The sequence below is a fragment of the Saccoglossus kowalevskii genome, chromosome 22 (assembly GCF_978046115.1).
Source record: "Saccoglossus kowalevskii chromosome 22, keSacKowa6.1, whole genome shotgun sequence".
NCBI classification, from domain to species: domain Eukaryota; kingdom Metazoa; phylum Hemichordata; class Enteropneusta; family Harrimaniidae; genus Saccoglossus; species Saccoglossus kowalevskii.
Window position 1 is genome coordinate 26,091,077 of NC_140662.1, and position 17,848 is coordinate 26,108,924.

The 17,848-nt window shown below is 33.0% G+C and overlaps 1 protein-coding gene across 3 annotated transcripts in view; it reads right to left on the bottom strand.

Annotated features, from left to right (window-relative positions):
- Nucleotides 1-17,848, bottom strand: part of LOC100368365 (uncharacterized) — a 39,376-nt gene continuing 21,528 nt past the window's right edge. For 2 of the 3 annotated variants that reach the window (XM_085495496.1, XM_002731786.4), the window contains exons 4-13: nucleotides 14,239-14,363; nucleotides 13,379-13,399; nucleotides 8,178-8,271; nucleotides 7,447-7,606; nucleotides 7,169-7,321; nucleotides 6,898-7,001; nucleotides 5,591-5,752; nucleotides 5,107-5,216; nucleotides 4,312-4,411; nucleotides 1-2,091 (exon numbers count right to left, since the gene is read on the bottom strand). In XM_085495496.1, the coding sequence (XP_085351622.1) occupies nucleotides 1,753-2,091; nucleotides 4,312-4,411; nucleotides 5,107-5,216; nucleotides 5,591-5,752; nucleotides 6,898-7,001; nucleotides 7,169-7,321; nucleotides 7,447-7,606; nucleotides 8,178-8,271; nucleotides 13,379-13,399; nucleotides 14,239-14,363 (1,368 nt within the window). In that variant the 3' untranslated portion in view covers nucleotides 1-1,752. Of the gene's footprint in view, nucleotides 2,092-3,750; nucleotides 3,771-4,311; nucleotides 4,412-5,106; nucleotides 5,217-5,590; nucleotides 5,753-6,897; nucleotides 7,002-7,168; nucleotides 7,322-7,446; nucleotides 7,607-8,177; nucleotides 8,272-13,378; nucleotides 13,400-14,238; nucleotides 14,364-17,848 lie in introns of all 3 variants that reach the window. The other variant, XM_085495497.1, reaches the window with a different exon arrangement.

The window sequence follows — 17,848 nt, forward strand, 5'->3', positions numbered from 1 at the left end:
TATTTTATACAGTGCAAGTTTATTTTAGTCTTTGATTGTCATTTGAAAACACAGGTGATAGTGATAAAAGCAACAGTAACAGAAATCTTAATTGATGTCATGACAACACACCTACAGATTGGTTAAAGGGTCAACAGCTACAACATTTCAGTTTTATGCAAATTTGACTGTTTTGAAAAAAAAACATATACCAGTGTGGCATGAAATGACAAAATAAATTAATTACATTGCTTGCAAAAACAAAAAGACTGACTCATAAGTTGTGAATGACCAGATATTATCTCACTTCACAGAATAAAAGATCACCTATTCTAGTTGAGTAGTTTAAATGGTGTTGAGGATAGATGCAACTAACTAGAAAAAAATTAAACAGCGAATAAAAACAGATATACAAACTTGTTTTTCTCTCCTCTGGCAGCCATTTAATATTGAAAATAACTGAGATTTGCAAATTTTTGAGTTTAAAATGTGTTGCTGTATCCATTCTTAAGTAATGACTATCATTCTTTACTCAAATGCACTTCTGTCATTTTAAAAGTAGCTTGGTCTCCAGTAAATTTGTAATAATGTATTCCGTTGTTTGTAAGTGTTGGTAATTAAATGTTAATTTTAACATTAATTGATACCAAACTTAAACCCCATGTCAGCCACCAAAACTCCATACATGTTTGATGCAGTGACTATGAGATAAAGTATTCGGGTGCACAGGACAAAATATGATGCTACAAATTGACTACAAAATTGCACATTAACATGTGAAAATAAAAAACAAAAATCGTTTTCACTTAATAAAAAAAAATATATATACCGGTATATGACAGCAAATGCAGGCAAACAATAGACATGACAAATCATGCCAATATTGTAATAAAAACTATTTACAATTTTCTAAATAAATTTCAATTTTCTTATGTTCATAATTTTTACAAATTTACCGTTTGTTAAATAAAGTCTCCATCAGTCAAACAAACACAAGAAATTATTCCCCAATGTCATAAAAGATGATGTCTGTATTGAACAAAGATCACCATGGAAATGCTGTAGTGATTTTTTTAATTTACAAGAATGCAGAAAGATCTCACTAATCTCTCTGCTTAAAATATATTAGATGGTGTTAAAACAGCTAAGCCATCCATCATAAATACACAGCACAGAAACCATAAAAACAGCTGAAACCCACCTGTCAAACACATATAGTACATATATTGTACCCTCTACCTCTACACACCTACCATAAATACACAAATGTCATTGACTGTACACAACTCCATGTAATAAAGCATATGTTCATTGACACCTGCTCACATGTGATTGCCTACAACTAAGAACATAACAGTGTGTGACATGCATGGTGTAAAGGCAGTACACTTTATTGTACATCTGCATTACTGCTTTTATGAATAAACATGTAATGTCAAAATACTATGTACAAATTATTCACTGCAACTTGGGTGAAAAACAAAAAACATCATTTTGTTTTAATTCTTGAATGGATGTAAATGGAAAAGTTGTTTCTCAGTAATAAAAATGTTCATTTATTTACAAGTACAAGTAATAAATACATCCTGGTAAATGAAAAAGCTAATTGAAAAGCACCTCCCAAGTGAATTATTGAACACGCACCAAGACCAATAAAATATTTTGATTGGTGCTAAACAATCACCTATATTGTTATTGTTTAATAATAAGTAACTTAGGGGTGCCTTTAAGCATTTATTATCAATCTGTGGAGCTTTTTCAGTGACCATAAGGCTACTCTTGCATTGACTGCATGGATCCGTACCCAAATGAATCAAGAAGAGATATTGCTTTTCTTGTTTCTGCTTTTGGGGGTGGTGTATGGTAACTGTGGGACGTATGTGGTCGAGATAACGGTCTCCCAGGCAACAGTTTATCATGGTGTTTGTCATAACTTTGTTTCGGCCACGTTATATGGTCCGTTTCTCCAGCACTCAGTTTGGCATTCTTTTCTTCCCTTTGAGTCACAGGAGCACTTGATGGCCTCATTTTTGGTACTTTGGGTTTATCGTCTAGTGCTGCATCAGAGCATGCCATACTGACATTTGTCCTGTTACGTACATGTATAAGCATCTGAAAGAAAAACACAATGTACATGAATTAAAACAACAGACCTGAAATGGTTCTCCAGCAGCTGTGTGCAGTGCCCTCAAACAGCTGTATATAGAAAACTTTTGTGTTGAATAAAGATGTTTGTTCCTAAAACTGTCATTTCTCAATTTGACTTAAGTTGTATTGATGGCAAAATTTAGTTAGACTGAAACCGGGTATATTTCACCGTTTATCGACTAAGTTATTATTGTCATCATGACAACAAATCTTGACATGTATTGCTGTTTTGAATTTTTTTTTTTTTTTCCTTTAGCTTGATATTCCATGAGAACCAGTACCATTAACAGGATCCATAAAATTCTAACAACAAAATACAACATCAAATAAAAAAGACAAATATGTAACAATCACTAAAAAGAATGAAACAATCAAACATCTATACAAAAAACAATTGACACAGAAAAAAGTGCACATTTCAAGCTTTAAAGTAAGCTTATGTAATTCTCTGAATAAATTATTATTGGAATAAGAAAGGAAAAATGTTATTAAAACTATCCTTAGATTTAATACATAATGCACATTACTTGACTTGTAAAAGATATCAAACAAAATGTTGTCAACAATACAACTTCAAGGTGAAATGATCATTAAAAATTGACTCATTAAAAAGGAATCTCTTTTCAGTGCCAGCTGTAACTGTACAAATGATCAGAACAGCTTATTTCCTGAGATGGGCGATTATGGTAACGAACTTTGGTGCATAAACTACAGTGAATATTTAAGTGCTTAAACTAAATGACAAAACGCTTTTCCAGTATTCCTCTAGCAACAAATTGCTTTTAGAACAATCAAAATGACATAAATGGGTGTAAGCAATTTCCAGTCAGATGGCGTACAATTGATAATAAAATAAATTTGATTATTCTATCAATATTTACTATATGGGTGGGACCCCTGGGTTTACTTTCAGAGGGTATTTAGAAACCTAAATCATCATCTAACTGTAAGGCCGTTCCTGATTGGCTCCTGAGTTGGATGACAATTTTGGTTTCAAATAATCCTGGGAAAGTGTTCTATGATCTTCTTGTAATTAGGTGTACGAAGAGATTTTTCCACACAAAAATTGCATGAATTTGGCTGAATTATATGAGCAGTTGGCTTAATTTCATCCAAACAGATCGCTGTGAAAGTTTGGTATTTTTTTCCCGATTTGTACTAAAAAACTAGTTGTCTCTTCAATTAGTTTTAAGCAGTATTCAAAATCATCACCATAAAATAAATATTTATAAATTAATCACATTTACATGTATTTGAATATCGTTTGTACACCAGCTTAATGTGGCGATATCGTTAAAATAACTATGCTTGGTTGTGCAGTAGCCATTAAATTAAAATAAATCTCTAAAACAATTTATTTCTGATTAATGTTTTATAACAAATCAATATGATATTGATGCTGTAAACAGTGTTTCTTACACCAATTTATGCAATTTGTCACTATCAGAGGTGAATTATTTCTCTGAAAATGTTAATGACCTGAGGTTTTAAATAGTTGATAAAAATGCTCAGTAAATAATATTAATGAATGACCTTGAAGTCTAGATGTGAGTTTGCCCTCAGTGTTCACAAAGGGAGAGGTTAGTTGAAGAAATTCTGCATAGGAGGTTGAAGATTACTTACCAGTATTTTGATAATATCGACTAGGTCGAAAAATGAGAGCGAATGGAAATAAGTATTATACAGTTAGTAATAAAGAAGCAGAAGTTTGAAAGTTAGGGTTAATAAAATTCAAATAACAATGAGAAAATCAGATAATGAACCACGGTATCCCACAATACATCACAACTGATGGTATCCCAGAAGGCCATGTTCATTCCCAGGAAACACCACATAGATAAGTATGCATCATGTGTATTCATCTTGTGTTTTCCATTTTAATAAATCTTAACCCAGTATTTGTTGAAATTTTATAAAATTTATCGGTTTATGTAGATTCAAGTAGTTTTAAACAAAACAAACCCCTTGGCAACCGAAAATCAAATCAGCTTCAGGGTTTATTGACATTAGTATTAGCACCATGCACTAAGTAGAAACACAACACTTTTAAATTTGTTAGAAAGGTGCTAATATACAGAATATGTAGAAAGGAAAAAGTTACACAAACAATATGAAGATTCTCTCATAACTGTTGTAATACTAAGCAGAAACAGTTTCAGCATAATAAGATTAAGCCAATCTTACCTGCATTGTTTCCTTAGCATTGCTCAGTTTCTCAACTCTATCAATTTCATGGTTTGATTTCTCACTAAATAATTCATCACATTTCAGCATATATCGCCTCCTGTCATGAAATTGATAAAAACATTAGTTAAATAGTAAACAGAAATGAGATAGCTATTTTGACTCATAACATGATTCAAATTTACCGATGTGCATTTTGTATAATGTTGCTGTAAAGTTTGATTTGTAATCTGTTGATGTATGTCAGAGACATTGGTCTAGAATAGCATTTGCATTTGGCCATTTTGAATGTGATCAGAAAAACAAAATAATCTGCATAAAGGTCTCAAGATGTTCAATGTATGTACCAAGTTTGAAGGAAATTCATTCATACACGACCAAGATCCAGCTCCGGAATAGCAGAAATGCTTGATTTTAATAAATTTTAAGCATAAAAATGTTTGCCATCATAAATCAGATCGTGAAATGAACAGGCGTGCATATGTATCTCAAGATGTATGCTGGGATAGAGGTGGACAAACACAAACACATAAGGCGACAATCCATAGATTCCGGAACAGCATCTGGACTGGGAATACAAAGTTTTTATGCACCATACCCATATTTGGACAAATTTGTAGTCATGTGATTGAATATGTTTATATTTGGAAAATTTTGTTATGAGCAGACATATGAATATATGGTAATTAGTTCCTTATATGGTAACTACAAAATGTGAAGCTTACAAATGTGGCAGGCTAGCAGCCAAGATGAAACTCATCATTATGTAGGCAAAATAAATCTGAGAGTTTTTACCTGAGATCGGTATTTTCTGTCATTAGACCGTGCATTCTTTGTTTGTATTTATCATCAACTTCTTGTACTTTGTCAAGAAAATGTTCTTCAAAGCCGACAAGACGAATTCTCTGTAAGAGGTGAAATAGCCATGATTACATAATGGTGTTCTTAACAAATATTTCTTCAATCAAACCAAGCATTACTGGTTCATATGCACAACTGGTGTAAATGTGCATTGAACAGAACATATATATATATATAGTAGATAATAGTTGGTAACCGATGTCCTAAGTAACTATTAAAAATAGCTAGACATTTCAGGCAATGGGCTCTTTATCGATAGCATTTATTTATTTATTTATTTACAAATATGGAGCATGCAGTTTGTTGTATGCCTTTGGTAATGTGAAATGTCACAAATAAAAAGTAAACAAAAAACGGATGATTATTTTTTGATGAGCAATTAAAAAGAATCCTATTAAGTTTCTAACTTTTGACTTACAGTGTCCTGGAGTTCAAGTTTTGTCTTTTTTAATTCTGCGTTCGCTGTGTCCAACTGTTCAGTTTTCTTATTCAATAGTTCCTGCACATTGGATAACTGATCAAGTGCTTTTTTCATGTTTTCCATATCAACTGCCGCAGTAGAAAACTTTCTGTGTAATATCTACAAAGGAAACTTATTCCAGTTATATGCAATTCTTTAAAGCAAGCTGCGCATTAGTCGATACTCTCGCTGTACTGTCTTCGTGCATACTTTGAGGTATCCTCGTATTACCGGTAACCTCATAATCATAGACATTATTGCACATATAATGAAATCTGTATATCCACAACTGATATGCAGATGTAGTATTCCACTCGATACCATTTGTGGATTAAGAATAAAAATTTAATATTTATGACAATTCCTGACAAACAGGTATTTTCATTGGTGATATGCAAATTAGTTGATATTCAATGACTGATGTGCAAATCATAGAAGCTGTTTTTAAATACAACATTTGTAACATAAAAATACATTTTTAAAGCTCTGTATCAGCAAATTATGTTCAATTTGAAAAGATTTTGCATGTTTTTCTTTCAGTGCTAACAAGTATGCCCTCTAACATACAGTGGATTATGATTTCCTTGTGTTAAAAAAGAAAAAGAGAAATTTGAGTGACTTAACCTTTTCAACACCAGTTAACTCTTTTTATTCACAAAATAGTTCTGTTTATAGTTTGCACTTTCCTTCAGAAGATTGGGACAAAAATAGCCAATTTTTTTTAGTAAAAACTGAAAATTAACTTAAATTTTGTCTGTTGGCTCCAAAATTAGGATTCACTTCCAGAAATATTAAAGAATTATAAGAAAAAAGTGCAGAAAAATTTGGACCTGAAAGTCTGGTGGTGAAAAAATTAAGTGATGCATAGCAGACATACACATTGCTTAGCAACCTTCCATGTTTTATTTGTCAATAGTTAGTTAGTAATTTTTAGAAGACTCTAGGTGGCATCTGGTGTCATTTATGTATAATTAAATCAATTATATCAATTATGATATGATTTGATTTTACGAAATTTTTTTTCAGAGAAAGTAAATTTTTGATTGCATCAAATATGTGTCAAAAATCACTAATTCTGGTTCATTATTTTGAATCAAAATGCATCAGTCAAAATGGCTTAGAGGGAACACTGGTGTTTACACTGTTGCAAACATTATGTGAGTGTGATATGAATAAAATGAAATGCTGCTTAAACCAATCATTATACAGAATATAAAATTACACTTTATCATCTAAACCAGACTAATATGACTGTAATCACTCACATCCATTTCTCGTTTATGATCCTGAGTTACTACAGCTAATTGTCTTTGAAATTCACGACTCATAGCTTTCTTTTCTTTCTGCCTCTCTTCCATCATTCGTTGCCCTGGAAACAAATATTAAATACGATTAAACAAACATTTTTGAAAATCCACTATTGATAAATGTACAGTTAACCAGAGTTAGACATGCTTATTATCTGACTAGTAACATTAAAGCAATAAAACATCTGTGTGGTTAAATATTTTAATGCTGAATTCTTTCCCAACTTACTCTGCTCTTGCAATGCTTCTTCCAATTCTTCTCGAAATTTCATTTGCATATCACTTTCTTTTTTAGACCATTTTTCGTCCAAGTCAGCAGCAACGTTACTTTTATATGCTTCAAAAGCCCCTTGTAAAAACTCAATCTCTCCTTTCAAACGAGCTATAAAAAAAACAATACAGCCAAATGTATTCCTATTCATTAAGAGTTGCTATTTAATTGTATGCCATTGTAAGTAAGATTTCTACAGTATTCGGAATTTCAATGATAAAGGTCGCTGTGCTCACCTTGAGCAGCTTGGGCTGCTGTTCTTTCCTGTTCTAATTGTTTTTGATGTAATGATTTTAATTCTTCTATTTGTTCTTCTAGTTCATCCTGTAAATCCTGCAGCTCTTGTTGATGCCTTTCTTCCATCTCTTCAACTTTTTCTCTCAATACCATTTCAGCCTGTAAACGAAGCAAAAGGAACCAATTAAACATTCCCATGATGCAATAGGCGGTTAATAGTATTTAAAAATGACATGCAACTTTGGAAGAAAATAAATAGAAAAAATAGAGTCAACTGGCGATGTTTTAAAGTAACATTCATTCTTATTGGTCAGTTAAAATCCACCTTGCATAAATCACTTGATCCTCAGATGACTAACACTACATGATTATGGGAAGTTGTCATCATTCAGGAAACATTGTGTAAACAATTTCACATGCAATGTCTACTGTAAAATACTTTATTTTAGCTGGAATTAATTTTCGCTGAAAAGGCGTTTTTGTATGAAATTTATTTTCACTGTTGAATGTAAAATATAGGAAAAAAGGTATATTTGCTGGATTTTATTTTCACTGAATCGTACCTTCAGTGAAAATTAATTCCAAGTGAAAATAGAGTATTCTACAGTATGTTGCATGGGACCCATATTGAACATTACACATTGTGATGACCATCTTCATTTCCAATCAGTTAGTTAGTCATGTAGTCTCAAACATAGAATATGGCATAAAAAGCCTTTTATGAACTCACCCTGTCTCTAGTTGCTCTGTGATTAAGTCTCTCCTCTTCCAAGAATAAACTAAGATCTGCTATTTGCTGCTGTAGATGTGCAATAAGTGCATCCCTATCAATAGATACATAAAGTTTGTATGTAATATTTACAGAATTTAAGTAGTGCTGACATTTTTTTTGTTAATCCTAATTTTGGCGACTTCTTATGAAATTAACACTCAGAAAATCAGTGTTTCTAAATGCTTTGCATTTGCATTCCATGACATTTACGTTCCAGCCATATTGGAATGATTGAGTCATCATTGCAATTAGAAAAAAAAATTCTTTTTGTTTGAGGTACAAAATTGGAAATCTTAGAATAACTATGCACATCATTTGTTTTCCCTTTCCTTAGTTTCTAATGGTCAGTCGTTTTTTTATTGGCACATTTGTAGAATTTACTGTATACACAATGATGGGACCGGTTACCTAGCAACAGCATACTGACACAAACATTACAGCAATAAGATTACATGATCTCTAAACACAGACACAGTTAGAATTATAAATACGCATATACAGTCTAGAATTTGAAGGAGAGCGATAAGATACCGTAACCCTGACAATGCGACAATGATCAAACATTTGGCGACTAACATACTAGCACAGTGACATACATATTAGTTGGTTAAAGTGCAAAATGTAAAAAGTCTACTCATAAATAAAAATAACCAGAATTTATTCACTTACAATAAATTCCAGAGGACAGTATATATAACAATAATGTTTTTAAAAAACGTCAAATTTTTGAGAAAAAGATGGTTGTATTTTTGTGAATGGTGACAATTTTGTCAACATTATAACGCTTTTATGAGAAAAAAGTGCACAAAAATGTGGGTGTGAAAGGGTTTATTTCCAGAAATATTAAAAAATATAAGAAAAACGTGCAGCAAAAATTTGGGTGAGAAAGTCTTGTGGTGAAAAAGATTAAGGAGACATGATATCTTTGTATATTATTGTGTACACATATCAATTTGTATAATCCAATTTAATCCATATAATCCAATTTAATATATATAATCCAATTTAATATATATAATCCAATTTAATCCATATAATCCAATTTAATATATATAATCCAATTTAATATATATAATCCAATTTAATAGATATAATCCAATTTAATATATATAATCCAATTTAGGTACAACAGTTTGTTTGCTTTTTCTGTTTATTTGTAACTTGGGCAGCTTTTGGTATGATGCATCTTGAATAAACAATGTATGATGAATTTTATGCACAAATCAGAGAACACCTTACTTAAAAAATAAGATTATTCTATGAATGTAGTTTGTAACACTGTTTCTTATTGGTTGATTACCTGAAAATACTAATACGTCAGAGACATAAAAGAATTCAAGCAACACAATTAACGTACAGAGAAAAGGCAAACAGAGCTATAACTAGTTTAACTGAACAGAAATAAATCAGACTGTACATAGCACATATGCATGACGATAAAAATGTACCAAACTTACTGTAACATGTAGTATAGACTTATAGAAATTGCACATACCACCAACTTGTACCATCACTTATTCCACGAACACATTTGTACAGACAGAGCATTATTCAGTGAATTATTTCCAGTTATTATTAAAATTGTTCATGGTGAGCATGTGCACATTGGTTTCATAGAAGACAAAACATAACAAAACAGTGTTCACTTGTCACATTTAGCCAGGACTTCTTTTTGTTATACTGAAATGCTTGCACTGAAATGTTTGTACTGAATTGTTTCTACTGGAATGCTTGTGCTGGAATGCTTGTGTGACTGTGAAAGAAATCATGATTGAAATCACTCAGCAACATTCAGAATACCAAAGACAATTTACCTCCACTGAATATTCCTTCAAGTGTATTCAGTTAAGATTTGTTTCACAATCACACTAGAACAACACAGAATGGTAGCAAAACAAGCATTTTGACAAGTAAAAAAGAAGTCTTGACATTACCAGTCTAGCTAATATGTAGCACTATTTCACACACTTTAATCAATTACAAAATCTACCTATACAACAATACTATTTGTACAATACACTATACGTACATTCACTACACAATCATTGTACACAGCTCAATGGAAAACTAAAATATGCATATGACAATTCAATTTTTTTTATTCATGGAACGGACATGGTTATGGGCTTCAGTGGCTAAAGATTACAAGGTTGTTAACATATTTCACAATTTAACTGAATTGTTATAGCGTACATTTTTGCTGATGTTGTTTTTGATTGGGAAATCATATTTGGCAGTTCTAAGCACTGTGAGATTGTAGTGAGTGAAATTTCTGATGTCATTAAGTTTAAATTTAAGGAAAAACACATTATGTTCCTTTCTTATATCATTGAATTCAGCCCTGCACCCTGACCCATCCCCGGCTGTACAATAACTTACTGTAGGTCAGTTATATCAGACATAGTAGAAATCTTGGTACTTGTACGTTTAGTAGATTTAGACGTTCTTGTCATAAAATTTGATTTATTTGAACGTTCAATGGAACTCGGAAGCACATTGTGTTTGGAGGCAAATCGGACATTATTCTGTTTCAATGGTCTATGTGAGACTGAATGAGGCGCGAGTATTGGGTGTAATAACATACTATAAAACATGCCCATATATATATATATATAGAACAATTAAATATGAACGAAATCAAACCATTCATTCATTCATCGGAGAAGGCACAAAGATAAGAAAAAAAGTGAACAATAAAAAAAATATAAATCCTTTAAACTTGGAAAGGAAAAATTAAACCATGTTAGTATGGGAACTATCGCACACACGACAAACATCATCATTGGTTTATTTTGCACTAAACAGAAAAGTTATGTTAATTCCAATGAAATGAATATTGTCGCTTTCACCTCAACCATATGATTTGAAGTTGACAACAGTAACCATGACAACCATAATTTTTTGTTTTGTTTTTTTACAAATTGTTTACTCATTCTTAACACAAGTTTTATTCAAATAGATAGCAATTAGAAATAATTAAGGGAACTTCCACCCTTCAAACTTCGAACCTAATTTTTCATACCAAAATTTTGGTGCATGCTTACACATTTTTCAACAATTTCTAAATTTGTTTTGAAGGTTTTTATCAAAATATTTTTTTTTAAATGTGTAAGTTTATTTTGTGAAAGGTGACTTTCAAATTAGAGTTAAAGGTTAATATATGCAATCTAGTGTAACATTACATCATGACAGAAAGTGTCCTTTGATCGTATCCTTGCATGAAACTCTGACAATCGGCTAATAAAAATTTAAAAAAAATGAAAACAATGCTCTATTTCGATAAATGAAAATTGAAAACAGAAGATGTGTGCAAATGAGAAAAACAACAGATTGCAAAAATGGAATGTAATCACCCCTAAAGATAATAGAACGATCCATAGAACAATGAGAGCAGATAATTCCATTCTACTGAAAGAGGGAAGAAAGTTGAGTAAGAGGGGCATGTGTAAAAGATTAAATAGTAACTCTGCCATTAAAAGTAAGAATTTGATTAAAAGCTAAAATGATCTAAAGAATTTATGCAAAAAAAACATAATAATCTCAATAAAATTCTCTTTTTCTTTAAACTACATACCCTGAGAGATTGTCTATAGCAATCCTTTTATATAGAGACCTGTAGATTGCAGAGCTTGGTAGAGCAGAGGGCCGGCTTGGTGGTCAAGAAGTGAAAGGAAATTGGGCCGTTGATCTGATTGAAATGAAAAAAGGTGACATCGGGGATGGTTTCCATGACAATTGTCAAGCACATGCAAGAACCAATCAAATTCATGCTGCTGTCATGCTCATTAGCATATGTTTGTTGATTGGTTACAAGTGTCAATTTCAGTTCTATGTTAATATTAGTGGTGTTAGTTTCACTCAGTTTCCATGGTAACTTACTCTATTTTCATTTCACTAAAATTGAGATGCAATGATGAACATTTAGAAAAAATAACGATTAACGATGAGTACAGAGATCGATTACATGATTAGCATGCATGGGAAAAAAACAATGGACCAAAAAAAAAAAAAAAACTGTTTCTCACTTCTCACTTCAAAATTATTTATTTATAAATGATGAAATATCACATTTGTGAACAACTCCCTGAATGCTTGACATGATTATCACTGATAGTCAATAATAAACTGAATGAGGGAATCTAATCAATGCAGTAAGTGATGGAGAAGCAGGGAAACTGCTTTCTCAATGTATTTCACTTGAAAGAACAGAACAGGGAATATAATACAGAGACAAAACTCATTATCTTTACCAAGAACTTGATTCAATTGGAATCCAAAGTATGAAAAAAGTCAAAAGATGTATTAAAAGAGCAACAATTTTCTGATGAGAAAAACAAACATCAAAGGCAGAGGTAAAATCAGCTTCTGATATTTTTTAATAAACAATAGCCTTGGTGCAACTTTTTTTGTATTATTAGTTTTCATAAGTCTGCGAACTGTTTTAGACTTGATGAAGAGTTTGAAATATTAAAATGAGAAACAGACATTCTTAACAATATATCGGGGTATCACACATGGTTTGATGACTGCAGGGATCAAAACCAAATCATGCAGTATGGATATATAAATTACATAAGAGTGGCACAAACAGGCATGGTTTGGATGGTTAACATATTAATTTGTATATCTACTCCATATATACTGTATTCTCTCTATTAGCAGTGCACATGCTTACACATACATGTAGATACCGGTATATTAAGGAAAGAGTAGGCATGCCAAATTGCTGACTATCAAATGTGATGAGGACAAATACTGAGATGTTTTGATTTGGGGAGGAGAGATATTTTTGATAGAGATAATACAATATATTTTGGTAGTGTGGCTTTTTTGATTGAGTATAACCAATTACATTGAGCTTTGCTCACACAATTTGTACCACTATCACATGATAAGATTATAAATTGTAAGGCATTGATTTCACTATCAGTTAGAAAACATTCAGACTTCTATATAAACATCTCTAAAGATCATACACACGACACAGGGGAGCATGCACCACACAAACAAACAAACACATGAAAATAATGGGAATGAACTTGCATGCTTTATATACAGGGACACAGGTACATGCACAAGGGGTCATGCACATATAAAACATTTAAATAATTATATATGTTAATTTATAAAACATGTGCTGTAATAAATTGAAACCATACCTTTCTGGATCAGCAGTTGACCTGCAAAATAAAAAATAAATTGGTTACTGTAAAATACTTTATTTTTGCTGATATGCTGATTCAATGGAAATAAAATCCAGTGAATATACTTTTTTTCCCCTGATATTTTACATAACTCGTCAAAATATTTGATGGCATTCAATAAGTCAATCACAGAGTGACACCCAGGATTAAAAATCCAACATGAACGTACATTTCGTAGGCATCCGATGAGATTCATTATTATTCTCTTATACAACAAAGACAAGATAAACTGTTTCATCGCTTCATTGGATTAGAAATAATTGCACTAGTTTGATATTTAAATGTGTAGTCAAGTCTATTGTCCAGGCATGATGTCTTGCAGCAACACAGACAATGTGTCTATTTTAACAATAGAACTTTATTTGTCAATTTCATTACCTCAAACAACTAACAATATATAGATTCATCAGCTTTATAAAGTTAAACATCTACTTTGTAACCACAACTACCAATACGTATATTATACACTGTATAGTCACAGATAATTCATTCAATATTTCATCTTTCATACTCTTTACACAATAGAAATGTTATTATATGGTTCATACAGCAATATATTTTCAGGAAACGCCGCATTGAACCTTTGAACTGATTTTTTCTGCAAAAATTTTGGTGCATTTTGCGCATTTTAAAGTGTTTTTCTACAATATTTTTAACCAAACGAGAATAATCTTACATTAGCTACAATTAGGTCAATTTGTTTTGGAGAAATGGGTTGTGGGTTTATTTTGAGAAAGGTGAGAATGGTGACAAAAGTAAGTGACTGCAATTTCTATATGAAAGCTTGATTATGTATTAGACAAAACAAAACTTACTTGGCGCTCAGTGATCGCCTTGATGGAGAGTCAACGAACCCAGTATTGATTGTCACGGCAACACGACTTTTACTTTTCGACATTGTCATACCAGGTGCTAGTTCGTAGTCTCGTACACTCAGTTCCTGGTAAGAAGAAACAACGATAAATTAATGAAATAATCACCAATAAGTTTTTAAATGCCGACCCTGAAGAAAGGAACAATAAACAAACATAGGTGTTATGTCATGGAATTGCTTGTCAACATACCAGCCAATCAGAAGTAGTGAACCATATCTTGGAAGATTCTATTTGACAAGAGGTAGCATTAGCTTGAAAATGAGGGAAACTCAGAATTTTGAAGAAAGTTGTAGATGTATTAATAATACTGCTGTATTGATATGCAAGACAATTCAACAACAGATTCACAGAAAGAAAAAAACAAGAGATCCCAATAAAAAAAAATTCAAAATTATTTACACTATAAGGAATTGAATGATAATACCCACATTTTTTTGCATTTTTTAATATATTCTTATAATATGGAAACGAAACCTAAGTTTCTACTAAAAAATTTGTTCATTTTTGTTTCAATCTTTCGAAGGAAAGTGCAGACTATAAACAGAATTTGTGATGAAATGAGAGAACTGGTGATGATAAGGTTAATAAATTATCTCACATTTAAATGTTGCAAACAAACAAAACATATTTTACATGTGACATATTAGGGAAAATGTGGGTTTCCACTAACCCTTCAGCAATTGGAAAAGTACTTTGTATTTAAGTACAACAAATTATGTCACTTTTTCATGGCTAGGGTACGACAATTTATCAATTCGATATTAAAAACAATATAGTTAGCTTCTGTGGATTCAAATAGATTACCCAAATGGCCCATATCAAACATGGCGCAGCTTGACGATTGAAATGTTTTTGTGAAAACACTGAACATTGAATGAATATCATAGAGCATTGTCTGAAAAGAAACTGTACTTGTGAGAACAGAGACTGGTTGAAGTAGACAAGTATTTTCAGAGTTACAATAGTCTTTCATATTGCACCTATATGTCAATAAATTGCCAACAAGCGTACAATGTACAGGCAAAGCAAACAACTCTCTAATAAATGTTTTCAGCTTTACCGATAGATAGCAAGTAACCAGGTTACAAAACACAACTTATGACCTTTGTATAATGAGTTGGGATGCCAAAAGTACAGAAGTGAGGTGCAATTTGGATTACAAACAAAATTACAAAATTACTACTAAATTCAATCAACCAACTCATTCCCATAGCGACAAGAAACTAATCTAGACTGTGATGAATTGTTATCTTGATAACATGGCAGGTCTTTGTAACCATGGAAACTAGATATAAACACTAGTCTGATGAAGTATTGGACCATGAAGAGATTAGACCTAAATTATCTGCCATGCTAAGAAAATTAAAATTAAAAACCACCCTCTAAATTTAAATATATTAAATACTAAAATTTAAGTTACTTGACTTTGGTGCTTTTCAAACATTAATACAATTTATGAATAATAATAATAACAAGTTAAAAATAAACATATTCAACCTTCTTTGTACTGTTTGTTGATGTTTATTGTAGTTAAGCCAAAGACATAGCCAGTAGGTCTCAAGTGCTAAGGAATTTACCCATAACCTAGTTTGGGTGTGCCACGGGACATAATAAGTCTACCCAGATTCTGAGTGGGTATGCCACAGACTCAACCCAGATCCTGAGTGGGTATGCCACAGACACAACAGATTAACCAAGAAGCTGGGTAGGTATGCCATAGACTCAACAGGTCAACCAAGAACCTGGGTGGGTATGCCATAGACTCAACAGGTCAACCCAGTCTGGGTGGGTATGCCTTAGACTCAACAGGTCAATCCAGTCTGGGTGGGTATGCCATAGACTCAACAGGTTAACCCAGAACCTGGGAGGGTATGCCATAGACTCAACTGGTTAACCAGAAGCTGGGTAGGTATGCCATAGGCTCAACAGGTCAACCCAGTCTGGGTGGGTATGCCTTAGACTCAACAGGTCAATCCAGTCTGGGTGGGTATGCCATAGACTCAACAGGTCAACCCAGTCTGGATGGGTATGCCATAGACTGAACAGGTCAACCCAGTCTGGGTGGGTATGCCATAGACTGAACAGGTCAACCCAGTCTGGGTGGGTATGCCATAGACTCAACAGGTCAACCCAGTCTGGGTGGATATGCCTTAGACTCAACAGGTCAATCCAGTCTGGGTGGGTATGCCATAGACTCAACAGGTCAACCGAGAACCTGGGTGGGTATGCCATAAACTCAACAGGTCAACCCAGTCTGGATGGGTATGCCATAGACTCAACAGGTCAACCCAGTCTGGGTGGGTATGCCATAGACTCAACAGGTCAACCCAGTCAGGGTGGGTATGCCATAGACTCAACAGGTCAACCCAGTCTGGGTGGGTATGCCATAGACTCAACAGGTCAACCCAGTCTGGGTGGGTATGCCATAGACTCAACAGGTCAACCCAGTCTGGGTGGGTATGCCATAGACTCAACAGGTCAACCCAGTCTGGGTGGATATGCCATAGACTCAACAGGTCAACCCAGTCTGGGTGGGTATGCCATAGACTCAACAGGTCAACCCAGTCTGGGTGGGTATGCCATAGACTCAACAGGTCAACCCAGTCTGGGTGGGTATGTCATAGACTCAACAGGTCAACCCAGTCTGGGTGGGTATGCCATAGACTCAACAGGTCAACCCAGTCTGGTGGGTATGCCATAGACTCAACAGGTCAACCCAGTCTGGGTGGTTATGCCATAGACTCAAAAAGAGGCCAAAACCACTGACAACACACTAACAGGTGTAGGTGACCAAGCTTGAAAATGTTGGGCTGCAATGAATTAAATTGGTGCATTATGCCATTACGATAGGCATATGCTTACAAAGCCCTGTCATGAAAAGTTCATATGGTTTCCAAATTAAATATGTGTATTATGCCATTACGATAGGAAGATGCTTACAAAGCCCTGTCATGAAAAGTTCATATGGTTTCCATGGTGTGTATGGTTGTCATTGCAGTTAACAACAACTTGTCAGCAACATGACATTCACAAGGCATTTTCATGTTGGTTTCAAAAGTGTTACACAGTTGTTGATTTAGACAGAAGCCATCTCCTTTTGGTTTGTTTTTTGAAAAGAAAAACTGTTCTAAAAACTCACAAAAAATGGTCTTTTTGAATTTGTGTTAAAGCATAAAATAGTATTCATCAGAATCTTATAACAACATATGATTTTTTTCACTTTTCACAAAACCATTACCATAGGAATCAATGATAAATGGCTAAAAAAATCAACATTTTCATGGTTGACACATTTTTTTGAGCAACAACATAAATAAAATAAAGCTACTGGGTAAAAATCAAGAAAAATTGGCAATATTCAAATGTGAAATAATTGAAAAACTACAATTTTAACTTATTTATTTATTTATTTTTATTAGAATAAAACAAAACAAATATCTTTAGAAAGTAGATTAAAGTTGAAGGTCATAAAAGACGTTATGAAATTATTCGCTACATGGAAGGGGCAAAGGTCTTGAGAGTATTCTTGGCAGCTCGGGCCAACGGTACA